This window comes from Salmo trutta, chromosome 27 (genome assembly GCF_901001165.1).
Source record: "Salmo trutta chromosome 27, fSalTru1.1, whole genome shotgun sequence".
NCBI classification, from domain to species: Eukaryota; Metazoa; Chordata; class Actinopteri; order Salmoniformes; family Salmonidae; genus Salmo; species Salmo trutta.
This window is the reverse complement of record NC_042983.1, coordinates 25524522-25538572: the sequence shown is the minus strand read 5'-3', so window position 1 is coordinate 25538572 and position 14051 is coordinate 25524522. Positions and strand designations below refer to the sequence as shown.

The 14051-nt window shown below is 43.7% G+C and overlaps 1 protein-coding gene across 2 annotated transcripts in view; it reads left to right on the top strand.

Annotated features, from left to right (window-relative positions):
* LOC115164705 (protein crumbs homolog 2) overlaps window positions 1–12926 on the top strand; it is a 29245-nt gene extending 16319 nt beyond the window's left edge. The window contains exons 7-13 of one of the 2 annotated variants that reach the window (XM_029717456.1): window positions 3290–4282; window positions 4512–5071; window positions 5253–5418; window positions 7696–8557; window positions 8669–8785; window positions 10580–10706; window positions 10965–12926. In XM_029717456.1, the coding sequence (XP_029573316.1) occupies window positions 3290–4282; window positions 4512–5071; window positions 5253–5418; window positions 7696–8557; window positions 8669–8785; window positions 10580–10706; window positions 10965–11186 (3047 nt within the window). In that variant the 3' untranslated portion in view covers window positions 11187–12926. Of the gene's footprint in view, window positions 1–3289; window positions 4283–4511; window positions 5072–5252; window positions 5419–7695; window positions 8558–8668; window positions 8786–10568; window positions 10707–10964 lie in introns of those variants that run through there. The other variant, XM_029717457.1, reaches the window with a different exon arrangement.
* Window positions 12927–14051: the final 1125 nt, after the last annotated feature.

The window sequence follows — 14051 nt, the reverse complement described above, 5'->3', positions numbered from 1 at the left end:
TGGTTTGGTTAGGGAGTCTGATTAACTCATTTGGTTTGGTTAGGGAGACTGATTAAATCATTTGGTTTGGTTAGGGAGTCTGATTAACTAATTTTGTTTTGTTAGGGAGACTCTGATTAACTAATTTGGTTTGGTTAGGGAGACTCTGATTAACTCATTTGGTTTGGTTAGGGAGACTGATTAAATCATTTGGTTTGGTTAGGGAGTCTGATTAACTAATTTTGTTTTGTTAGGGAGACTCTGATTAACTAATTTGGTTTGGTTAGGGAGACTCTGATTAACTCATTTGGTTTGGTTAAGGAGACTCTGATTAACTAATTTGGTTTGGTTAGGGAGACTCTGATTAACTCATTTGGTTTGGTTAGGGAGACTCTGATTAACTCATTTGGTTTGGTTAGGGAGACTCTGATTAACTCATTTGGTTTGGTTAGGGAGACTCTGATTAACTCATTTGGTTTGGTTAGGGAGTCTCTGATTAACTCATTTGGTTTGGTTAGGGAGACTCTGATTAACTCATTTGGTTTGGTTAGGGAGACTCTGATTAACTTATTGGTTTGGTTAGGGAGACTCTGATTAACTTATTGGTTTGGTTAGGGAGACTCTGATTAACTCATTTGGTTTGGTTAGGGAGACTCTGATTAACTCATTTGGTTTGGTTAGGGAGACTCTGATTAACTCATTTGGTTTGGTTAGGGAGACTCTGATTAACTCATTTGGTTTGGTTAGGGAGACTCTGATTAACTCATTTGGGTTGGTTAGGGAGACTGATTAACTCATTTGGTTTGGTTAGGGAGACTGATTAACTCATTTGGTTTGGTTAGGGAGACTCTGATTAACTCATTTGGTTTGGTTAGGGAGACTCTGATTAACTCATTTGGTTTAGTTAGGTAGACTCTGATTAACTCATTTGGTTTGGTTAGGGAGACTCTGATTAACTCATTTGGTTTGGTTAGGGAGACTCTGATTAACTAATTTGGTTTAGTTAGGGAGACTCTGATTAACTTATTGGTTTGGTTAGGGAGAATGATTAACTTATTGGTTTGGTTAGGGAGCCTCTGATTAACGTATTGGTTTGGGTAGGGAGACTCTGATTAACTCATTGGTTTGGTTAGGGAGACTCTGATTAACTTATTGGTTTGGTTAGGGAGACTCTGATTAACCTAATGGTTTGGTTAGGGAGACTCTGATTAACTTATTGGTTTGGTTAGGGAGACTGATTAACTTATCGGTTTGGTTAGGGAGACTCTGATTAACTCATTGGTTTGGTTAGGGAGACTCTGATTAAGTCATTTGGTTTGGTTAGGGAGACTCTGATTAACTCATTTGGTTTGGTTAAGGAGACTCTGATTAACTCATTTGGTTTGGTTAGGGAGACTCTGATTAACTCATTTGGTTTGGTTAGGGAGACTGATTAACTCATTTGGTTTGGTTAGGGAGACTCTGATTTACTCATTTGGTTTGGTTAGGGAGACTCTGATTAACTCATTTGGGTTGGTTAGGGAGACTGATTAACTCATTTGGTTTGGTTAGGGAGACTGATTAACTCATTTGGTTTGGTTAGGGAGACTCTGATTAACTCATTTGGTTTGGTTAGGGAGACTCTGATTAACTCATTTGGTTTAGTTAGGTAGACTCTGATTAACTCATTTGGTTTGGTTAGGGAGACTCTGATTAACTCATTTGGTTTGGTTAGGGAGACTCTGATTAACTCATTTGGGTTGGTTAGGGAGACTGATTAACTCATTTGGTTTGGTTAGGGAGACTGATTAACTCATTTGGTTTGGTTAGGGAGACTCTGATTAACTAATTTGGTTTGGTTAGGGAGACTCTGATTAACTCATTTGGTTTGGTTAGGGGGATTCTGATTAACTTATTTGGTTTGGTTAGGGAGACTCTGATTAACTCATTTGGTTTGGTTAGGGAGACTCTGATTAACTCATTTGGTTTGGTTAGGGAGACTCTGATTAACTCATTTGGTTTGGTTAGGGAGACTCTGATTAACTCATTTGGTTTGGTTAGGGAGACTCTGATTAACTCATTTGGTTTGGTTAGGGAGACTCTGATTAACTCATTTGGTTTGGTTAGGGAGATTCTGATTAACTTATTGGTTTGGTTAGGGAGACTCTGATTAACTCATTTGGTTTGGTTAGGGAGACTCTGATTAACTTATTGGTTTGGTTAGGGAGACTCTGATTAACTCATTTGGTTTGGTTAGGGAGACTCTGATTAACTTATTGGTTTGGTTAGGGAGACTCTGATTGACTTATTGGTTTGGTTACGGAGACTCTGATTAACTTATTGGTTTGGTTAGGGAGACTTTGATTAACTTATTGGTTTGGTTAGGGAGACTCTGATTAACTTATTGGTTTGGTTAGGGAGACTCTGATTAACTCACTGGTTTTGTTAGGGAGACTCTGATTAACTTATTGGTTTGGTTAGGGAGACTCTGATTAACTTGTTGGTTTGGTTAGGGAGACTGATTAACTTTTTGATTTGGTTAGGGAGACTCTGATTTACTTATTGGTTTGGTTAGGGAGACTCTGATTAACTCATTTGGTTTAGTTAGGGAGACTGATTAACTTATTGGTTTGGTTAGGGAGATTGATTAACTTATTGGTTTGGTTAGGGAGACTCTGATTAACTTATTGGTTTGGGTAGGGAGAGTCTGATTAACTTATCGGTTTGGTTAGGGAGACTCTGATTAACTTATTGGTTTGGTTAGGGAGACTCTGATTTACTTATTGGTTTGGTTAGGGAGACTCTGATTAACTTATTGGTTTGGTTTGGGAGACTCTGGTTAACTTATTGGTTTGGTTAGGGAGACTCTGATTAACTCATTTGGTTTGGTTAGGGAGACTCTGATTAACATATTGGTTTGGTTAGGGAGACTCTGATTAACTTATTGGTTTGGTTAGGGAGACTCTGATTAACATATTGGTTTGGTTAGGGAGACTCTAATTAACTTATTGGTTTGCTTAGGGAGACTCTGATTAACTTATTGGTTTGGTTAGGGAGACTCTGATTAACTTATTGGTTTGGTTAGGGAGACTCTGATTAACCTATTGGTTTGGTTAGGGAGACTCTGATTAACTTATTGGTTTGGTTAGGGAGACTCTGATTAACTTATTGGTTTGGTTAGGGAGACTCTGATTAACTTATTGGTTTGGTTAGGGAGACCCTTATGCTCCTGCTGAATCTGTCTGTGTGGCTGAGAATGACATGACAAAACCCTTCAGCCAGATACATGTATAACATGAAGAACTTGTGGTGTGTTATGTTTTCGTTCCAGGTGTGCACTGCGAGGTAGACATCGACGAGTGTGAGAGCGAGCCTTGTCAGAATGGAGGGTCCTGCCACGACGGCGCCAACGCCTACACCTGTCACTGTGTGGAGGCGGAGCCAGGGGAGGAGCCGTGGGGCGGCCATAACTGTGACATCCGTCTGATTGGCTGCAGGGAACATCTGTGTGAGAACGGAGCCCCCTGTGTGCCTATCCTAAGCCAAGAAGAGAATGGTAATGAGGACAGTGATGGGGATAGGGATGAACAAGAGCATGGCCACACCTGCCTTTGTCCCCCGGGCTTCACTGGGAAGCACTGCGGCATACCCACCACCTTCTCCTTCAACACAGAGGGCTATATCCTCATTCAGCTCCCTCCTACAGCTAACAGGAGCAGGGCAGATGTAGATCCACATCACCACCACGTCCAGCTGCGCTTCAGGACCACTCTGCCTGACATGCTTCTGTTCTACGGAGGGGCCGAGCACTACTTTGTGTCCCTGGAGATCGTGGGGACCCTCCTCAAGGCTAGAGCTGGTTCAGGGAAGGAGCTACAGGCCACCTTCCATCTCCCAGTCAACGACGGAGACTGGCATGAGGCCAAAGTGACCATGGATGAGAAGCTGGTACTGATGGTCAAAGGACCAGTCTGTAACAATGACAAGGGATGCATGGTGGAGAATGAAGGACACAATCAACTGGTCTTCTTCCAACATGGATCATTCCCAGAAGTCTATGTGGGGGGGGCCCCCCAGAAGTATCTGGACAACACAGACAGTAGGAAGGGTTTCATTGGCTGCATGGAGGATCTACAGGTTGACCACCATCGTGTTCTGCCACAGGATTTCTCTCTAGAGCGCATCCAAGACATGGAGCTGGGCTGCAACAAGACTGACTGGTGTCATCCTGACCCCTGCCATCATCGTGGGCACTGTATTGACCTGTGGACTAGCTTCAGCTGTGAGTGTCATCGACCCTATCATGGCTCCCTGTGTGAAGAAGGTAAGAACTGTTATAGCTTTAAAAAAATTACTACTTTACTTTTTAGTTTTCAAATATTGCTTTTTAAATTATTTAAAAACTATACAATAAACTCTAAACACCAGGCGTTGACAATATACGGTCATTTAAAGAGGGTTACTCAACTTACAACCAGTTTCCTTCAACTACACTGGTTTGTACAGGTTTTGTCATTCACGCTGAGAGCATTGCTTTTTGTTGCTTCCCTCAGAATACCCCTCATGGACATTCAGTAATGAAGAAACAGTGAGCTATTCTGCCTTCAACATCAACACGACTGATGGTGAGAACTTCAACATCTCCTTCTTCCTGCGCTCTCTGAATCCCAGCGGCCTACTACTCCAGCTGCGGAGAGGGAGGAGGGCCTACCTCATCCTGTACCTGCGGGAGGGAACCCTGGTCTTCAACAGCCCCCCCACCACTCTGTTCTCTAACAGTACCTACTTCACCAGCGGACAGAGGGAGCTGGTCACTGTGGCGATACGCCAGGGTCAGGTAGGGTTCAGCCAGGCTGGTACACAGCTCTCCCTGGGGAGGGTGAGGATGGAACGGGGGGATGTGGTGTACATTGGGGGTCTGCCGCCGGGGGAGTCCACTGCCCCCTGGGGAGGTCACTTCAAAGGCTGCCTGCAGGACATCACTCTGGACCACATGCAGCTGTATCCCAACCACACAAAGGAGGAGTGCCACACCCACGAAGCGTACCAGTGCTACTTCCCAAACAAAGTCGAGAACGTGTTGGATGGCTGTGTCAGTGATGAAGCATGCAAGGTACAGTAACATCAATGGCAACTTTAATCTTTAGAGATGTGTTACTGTAACTGCAGGAAGTGGGTGTAACTGTTCAAGGAAACTTGGTACAAGAGCTGACTAGATTTGTCAGGTTAGGGTCCTGATAAAGACTTTTGAGTTCAGTCTTTGTAACAGACACTAATTTCTAAGTTCTCCTCAGACTGGTCCCTGTCAGAATGGAGGAACGTGCATGGTCACCTGGAATGAATTTGAGTGCACCTGTCCCATGAACTTCTCTGGCAGGCGATGTGATACACGCGTGTGGTGTGTCAGTGACCCCTGTGTCATGGGCAGCCAGTGTGTGGATCTAGTTGACGGTTATGAGTGTAAGTGGACTTTTTTGATACATTATCTCACTCCCTCACTCCCTTTCTGACAGTCTCAGTCTCTTGCTCTCTTTCAGCCATAAACATGCACCCAAAATAACAAATACAATATAATACTGAATATTACATATTGAAAGGTATGACTAAGAAGACCTTCCTAATATGGAGTTGCACCCTCTTTTGCCCTCAGAACAGTTTCAATTCATCAGGGCATGGACACAACAAGGTGTCGAAAGCGTTCCACAGGGATGCTGGCCCATATTGACTCCAATGCTTCCGACAGTTGTGTCAAGTTGGCTGGATGTCCTTTGGGTGGTAGACCATTCTTGATACACATGGGAAACTGTTGAAAAACCCAGCAGCGTTGCAGTTCTTGACACAAAACGGTGCGCCTGACACCTACTACCATACCCGTTCAAAGGCACCTAAATATTTTGTCTTACCAATTCACCCTCTGATTGGCACACATACACAATCCATGTCTCAATTGTCTCATGGCTTAAAAATCCTTCTTTATCCTGTCTCCTCCCCTTCATCCACACTGATTGAAGTGTATTTAACAAATGACATCAATAAGGGATCATAGCTTTCACCTGGATTCACCTGGCCAGTCTACAGTGGGGGAAAAAAGTATTTGATCCCCTGCTGATTTTGTACGTTTGCCCACTTACAAAGAAATGATCAGTCTATAATTTTAATGGTAGGTTTATTTGAACAGTGAGAGACAGAATAACAACAAAAAAAATCAAGAAAAACGCATGTCAAAAATGTTTGAAAATTATTTGCATTTTAATGAGGCAAATAAGTATTTGACCCCTCTGTAAAACATGACTTAGTACTTGGTGGCAAAACCCTTGTTGGCAATCACAGAGGTCAGACGTTTCTTGTAGTTGGCCACCAGGTTTGCACACATCTCAGGAGGGATTTTGTCCCACTCCTCTTTGCAGATCTTCTCCAAGTAATTAAGGTTTTGAGGCTGACGTTTGGCAACTCGAACCTTCAGCTCCCTCCACAGATTTTCTATGGGATTAAGGTCTGGAGACTGGCTAGGCCACTCCAGGACCTTAATGTGCTTCTTCTTGAGCCACTCCTTTGTTGCCTTGGCCGTGTGTTTTGGGTCATTGTCATGCTGGAATACCCATCCATGACCCATTTTCAATGCCCTGGTTGAGGGAAGGATGTTCTCACCCAAGATTTGATGGTACATGGCCCCGTCCATCGTCCCTTTGATGCGGTGAAGTTGTCCTGTCCCCTTAGCAGAAAAACACCCCCAAAGCATAATGTTTCCACCTCCATGTTTGACGGTGTTCTTGGGGTCATAGGCAGCATTCCTCCTCCTCCAAACAGTTGAGTTGATGCCAAAGAGCTCCATTTTGGTCTCATCTGACCACAACACTTTCACCAGTTGTCCTCTGAATCATTCAGATGTTCATTGGCAAACTTTAGACAGGCATGTATATGTATTCTTGAGCAGGGGGACCTTGCGGGCGCTGCAGGATTTCAGTCCTTCACGGCGTAGTGTGTTACCAATTGTTTTCTTGGTGACTATGTTCCCAGCTGCCTTGAGATCATTGACAAGATCCTCCCATGTAGTTCTGGGCTGATTCCTCACCGTTCTCATGATCATTGCAACCCCACGAGGTGAGATCTTGCATGGAGCCCCAGGCCGAGGGAGATTGACAGTTGTTTTGTGTTTCTTCCATTTGTGAATAATCGCACCAACTGTTGTCACCTTCTCACCAAACTGCTTGGCGATGGTCTTGTAGCCCATTCCAGCCTTGTGTAGGTCTACAATCTTGTCCCTGACATCCTTGGAGAGCTCTTTTGTCTTGGCCATGGTGGAGAGTTTGGAATCTGATTGATTGATTGATTCTGTGGACAGGAGTCTTTTATACAGGTAATAAACTGAGATTAGGAGCACTCCCTTTAAGAGTGTGTTCCTAATCTCAGCTCGTTACCTGTATAAAAGACAACTGGGAGACAGAAATCTTTCTGATTGAGAGGGGGTCAAATACTTATTTCCCTCATTAAAATGCAAATCAATTTATAACATTTTTGACTTGCGTTTTTCTGGATATTTTTGTTGTTATTCTGTCTCTCACTGTTCAAATAAACCTACCATTAAAATGATAGACTGATCCTTTCTTTATCAGTGGGCAAACGTACAAAATCATCAGGGGATCAAATACTTTTTTCCCTCACTGTATGTCATGGAATGAGCAGGTGTTCTTAATGTTTTGTATACTCAGTGTATATACGATACTGCTCTTCCCCCAGGTCTCACTAATGCCACCTTTGAGAGCAACACTCTGCAGTTCACTGCTAACGGCTCGCTAGTCGCCTCTGTGACCAGTGTCTCCGTGGACATACGTACGCGGAAGGAGAACGGCGTGCTGCTGCGGGCTACTAACGGAGCAGAGATCTTCTGTCTGGGTCTGCTCAACTCCTCCCTGCTAGTCAAACTACTGAGCGGCAACAGCCTGGAGTTGCAGGCATTCACCAGTGACCTGCCCATCTCAGATGGGGCCTGGCACCATCTCCACCTTGCCATGGCCGACCCCCTGAAACCTGTGTCCCGCTGGCGCCTCACTGTGGACGGGCGCAGGGTGGGCAGCACCATGGGCACAGCCGGGAATCTCAACTTCCTCAACGACACCACTGTGTGGATGGCAGAGAACTACACAGGCTGTCTGGGGGAGTTGAGGGTGGGAGGAGTCTACCTACCCCTGGTGGACGACCAGGATGCCCCCCAGGCAGCCCGGTTTATCAGGCAGGGGGGCCAGAAGCCCAAGATGGGGTGTGTTGGTGCCGATGTGTGCCAGTCCCAGCCCTGCCTCAACCAGGGCTTCTGCCAGGACCTCTGGAACCTGTTAAACTGCAGCTGTGCCCCAGGCTGGGAAGGACAGTTCTGCCAGAGGGACACAGATGAGTGTGCCTCAGGCCCCTGTGCCCATGGCACCTGCACAGACCTGCTGGCAGACTACTGGTGTGAGTGTCACAAAGGCTGGGGGGGCATAGACTGTGATGAGGAGGTGGATGACTGCCTGGAGCACAGCTGTTTGAACGGGGGCTCCTGTCTGGACGGGACGGGCAACTACCGCTGCATCTGCCTCCCTGGATACAGCGGCCGCCGCTGTCAGTGAGTACCACAAACTTGTGCATGCTAGTGACTGGAATAATCCCAACACTGTGTGTGTGTTTAGTTTGTGTAGAAGTTGTAATGACTCTATTATGTGTGTGTGTTCTGTAGGCGGAGATTCCCTCCACAGCAGTGTGATGAGGATACGCAGTGTGATAACGGTGGAATCTGCATGGATGGGAACTTGGGTGCCAACTGCACCTGCAAGCCTGGATACACTGGGGACTGGTGAGATCACAAACCTATCATTTCATGCATTTCACATTTTCCATAGAAATACATTGGCTGGATCCATGGACACTAACATTTTTGTGGACTAAAAAGCATGCTCAGTGGACTAGGCTTAGAGGTAAACTGCCTCTTAGAACCAACTTCTCTCGTTTTAAACGGCCTATGTGGCATCGATATGAGTCAGAAACATTAATTTTAGTGACAAAATTAAATACAAAGTGTAAATAGGATAATTTTGGTCATAAAGTCCTGTCCAATAAAGTCTCATCCAAAACTGAGAAAAAATGTATGAAATGTATGAAATGTATGCATTCACTACTGTAAGTTGCTCTGGATAAGAGCGTCTGCTAAATTACTAAAATGTAAAATGTAAAAAAAACTACTGCACTAGGCTCACGTGGACTAGTCCAGGCAAATGAAAAGTACTAGTGCTTACACCTACACATCATTTCTTATAAAGTCATCTAAAACATAACAGTGTACCAAAATGGATTATGATAATAGCTAATCACATTTTATAAAAGTATGAAAACTAAAATAGTTTGCCATGCATGATTAGCATGATCACTAACGTTTGCAATTTCAATTGATTGATAGCTGAGCTAGCCTAAATGTTAACGGCTTGTGCGTATGCTTGGTTCAGTATGAACACGCACAAAATGCTAGAAATAGCTTAGCTAGACTAGACGCTAGCAGCTCGTTCTCCATACAAAAACTCACAAATCCTGGCGTCAATCTTTCCCTTAATCCCTTCACAGCATGTTCGTATAGATAAGTGAGCGTTAATATCCAGTTCTCTCTTTTTAGTTCAGTTTTATACAACTTCTCAACAATTTGAAACGTAGTTTTTCTTCCATGGAATGGCGGTAGCTCTTCACGCTCCGTTCTAGCTCTTTGTTTAGCATGTTGGCGCCAACTGGTGTATAACCTGAGGTTAGGTGAGGGACTAAGAGAATATTGAGTTTTGATTGGCTAAAAATAAACTGCAGCTTCTGACTGCTGATTTGTAATAGCTGTCAACTTAAACATATCAATAGCAATATAGTACAATATGATTGGTTACTGGAATCTCACCAGTAATGATAAGTATTCAACATTAGTTGACCTACGTTACAAATGCTTTTCCAACAGTCTTGAAGGAGTTCCCACATATGCTGAGCACTTGTTGGATGGTTTTCCTTCACTCTGCGGTCCAATTTATCCCAAACCATCTCAATTGGGTTGAGGTCGGGTGATTGTGGTTGTTTAACACTTTTTTAGTTACTATATGATTCCATATGTGCTATTTCATAGTTTTGATGTCTTCACTATTATTGCACAATGTAGAAAATAGAACAAATTAAGAAAAACCCTTGAATGAGTAGGTGTGTCCCAACTTTTGACTGGTACTGTATATAAATTCAATCAAATAGCCTAGTACACACACCAAAACTTTTCAAATGTTCAAATCAAACGGCTATTTCACAGAGAAATGTGGACAGCAACATAATAAACTAAAGCATTGATCATTGGGAAAGAAATAAGAATGACTGCTAAGGCTTGATCCAAAAATGTAATAATTAAAGAGGTAGCCTAGCCTACAAAACTAAAACAATCTTTATGTTCAAATCAAAAGGCCTAAATAACATGACATCATTAAAGCACTGTGTCCAGTAAACCAGCCCTATATGTCTAAGGTTAAAATGCTGTCTGTCAGTGGGTGGACAGAGCAAGGTCCCTGTTGTAAGTACAGCGAGCTGTGGGAGTGCTGGTGTGTCAGTGTTGTGTTGAACCCCTGAAGTTCTCTCCCAGGTGTGAGGCAGAGATAGATGAGTGTGAGTCCAGTCCCTGTCTCAACGGTGCTACCTGTCTGGACCGACTCAACAGCTTCCATTGTATGTGTATGCCGGGCTTCAGCGGCACACAGTGTGAAAGCAATGTAGGTGACCACATACTGTATCTCCCCATATCGCACTCAGTAACTGACAGTCTGCATGTAACCAGTACATAGTGTAGGTGTATATGTTACAGTAGTCTAGTATGTAATGCTAATGTATGTTGAGTATCAAAAGCTTATACATAGACCAGTTTGGATCAAAAGAGCTGATGTATTAAACTATTTAAACTGTAGTTCCTCTAATCTCAGTTTGAGTGAGAAGTAAGTTAGGCCTGTTGCCCTGCTCTGTCCCCTCTGTAGAGACAGGAGCAGAGGGAGCGTGTGCCCTGGCTAGTGGTGGCCATCCCTCTGGCCAGCCTGTGTGTACTGCTGGCTGTGGTGGCCCTGGTCTTCATGGTGCTGACCGCCCGCAAGAAGCGCCAGTCAGAGGGCACCTACAGTCCCAGTGCCCAGGAGGTGGCAGGGGCACGGCTGGAGATGGGTAGCGTGCTCAAAGTGCCCCCTGAGGAGAGGCTCATATGAGCCCTACACACAACAGAAACACACACTTCCTTCGCTTGGCTGCATACACCTACACTCCCTGGTTCAGACACACAAACAGACAGGTGAGGACTGGTCAGACTCATTAAGAGGTGTCCAAGCGGTGGAAGGCCACCGGTGGTGTGGACATATGCCCTTACAGTGGTGCCCCCGCCACACTGCTGCTGCTGGGTCATGGTGGTGGGGGTGGTTAAACCCAGAGCTCATCCCTCTATGGGAAGAAGTGACGTGATCTGTCAGAGCCTCAGAGAAAGGCAGGACAGAGACGGTCTTCTTCCCAAGACTCGAGAAATGCTGTCGGGTTGAGTCTCCTCAGCTAATCCCTTCCCTGGAGTGATGAACCATACTTGATTCCAGTATCTTTCTATAAAATACCTACCTGTGAACATTCTGTACCCCACATTGATTATGTGTGAGTTCACACTAATGACGACTTTGATGGTAAAACATTGTATTTTTCTCGGGATGTGCACTATGTAAGTTAACAGGCTACACCAACAATGTAAATAATTATCTATTTCTAAATATTTGATGTGTTTTTGTTCATGTCACTGTCTTATGCAAATGTATGAGGTGCTCCTAAAACTCCTAGAAAGTGGATTGAGACCATGTTAATGTTATCAGCTAACTTCAACTCTGATGCCACAGTCTTCAGACAGGTTGCATTTACCCAAACCTACACTCCTGTCTCTTAGTCTTTGCTCACCAGCGCCACTAACTTAACCAGCCAAGTGGTCGATGGACGTTTTCGCTCTCTGTAACTATGGATGTTGTACCACATTTATACTGTAACTGAGCTGAATGAAAGTAAGGCACTATATTTTTCTATCAAATTAGCTAGATATGAAGTTCATGCAGACCCTACTAAAGGCAAATCATTGAAAGATAAGTATTTGTTATGAATTGACTTCTAAATGACTTTATGAATGAGTTGTTTGTATGTGCCTTCCTAACAGAATGGATGGAATGCTGACAAACCCAACATTTGACTCCTGTATATTGTATCTATATGTACGATGGAGCCATGTATTGTCTCAAAGGGAAACTCACTGTGATGATTTTATTGATGTCTTTGTGGAATACTGTAGAGCAGTATGACAGACAGATAGACAGAGCAAGCTGCCTGTTCCAGCTCTGTTGGGCCTCCTCCTCTTATTCCTGCAGGGCCGGATGATATTTTACTGGGAGGCATGTTACTGTGTATACACTGACATCATCTCTGCTCCGGTGCTGGATTTCACAGAATACATGCCAGGGTTGGGTTCAATTCAGTTTTCAATAAAGTCAATTCAGGAAGTGAACATAGCCCATTGCTTTCTATGGGCATTTTTCAATTCACAAAGTCAATTGTCAATTGAAAACTGATTTGACCCCAATCCTGGTACACCCTGGATTAATCTACAACAGGGGATAGACTGGACTGACCTGTATTTCAGCACTCAACAGTATGGTAGGAGCTTACACTGGACGCATCTCTACTCACGCAGTACAAAGTACAGTGTACTCAATAGTATGGGATGCTGGGTAGGCTACACTGGTATATACAAGGAGTATTCTGTGATTCTGTAAAATGTGATTGGATAGTAACACTGTAACATGATGTAATTGTATATAATGTGATTTATTCGAAACGTAAATGTTTCTGTTGGATTTCAAAAGTGAAAATTCTGCAAAAGAGCTCATGTAGAAGAAGGATAATAAAAAACACAGTGGAGTAATGGATCTGCTGTGTACGTTTCTGTTTGTAACTATCTTAGAAGTCAACAGGTATCCTATAAGGCACGTGTCAAACTCATTCCACGGAGGGACGGATGTCTGCAGGTTTTTGCTCCAACCTTGTACTTGATTGATGAATTAAGGTCACTGATTAGTAAGGAACTCCCCTCACCTGGTTGTCTAGGTCGTAATTGAAAGGGAAAATCAAAAACCTGCAGACACTCGGCTCTCCGTGGAATGAGTTTTACATCCCTACTATAAGGGGTTGACTATCTATTTGTTAAATAGAATTTGCAATTCAGTGCCTATGGTTTGTGTCTTAAATGAATGCAATGCTCCTGAATGGATCCCCTCTCTCAGTGCTGTAGCATAAGAAGGGAATCGGGGAGGGAGTAGAGCGGCACAGTGCATGTTTGTAACGCCTTCATTTCATTGAAAAATAAATTATATAGAAATACAGTCTCTCACAAGAACAGGTCTGTTTCTTGGCTGGAAAAACAAAGTATGAAAGGACCCTTCAGACACGACACAGAAATCTTCTCTCGCTCATCCCAAATGAAATGAAGAGTATGATTCCAGATTTAAAATGAGCTCACTGATCCAAGAGAATGGGAACTGGCCTATGATTTTGAAACGGAGGGGCCCATCCGGTCCAAGAAAATAATTCTAAATGAAATCTTCTCTGCTGACAATATGAGAACAACTGAGGGAACTACAATGATTTCACTCAAGTAAACCAAGAGGGAGAGGAACACAGCCAGGATAAGGGAGACAGAGATGTGAAGCCTGATCCACACAAACAAGAGAAACCCACAGGAGGGAGTGCTGAGCTTAGAAGAAACATTTGGGAAGGACTATTATTACAGTTTACAGTATTGCTGACAAAGGTGCTTACATTTAAAGGTTATGATATGTGAAAAAGTTAGAACAATGATGGTGGCTGAATATCCTGAGGGATCATTCAATTTATCGAAAAATCCTGTAACATCACAGTCTCCATCTTATCTCCTCCTCTTTCTCTCTCTTTCTCTCTCTTTCTCTCTCCTCTCACTCTGCACCATCCCTCCTTCCTCACTCTCTGGCCTCTTTGAAGAGCTCATGGTGAATTCCTTTGTGTCTTTATCATAACTC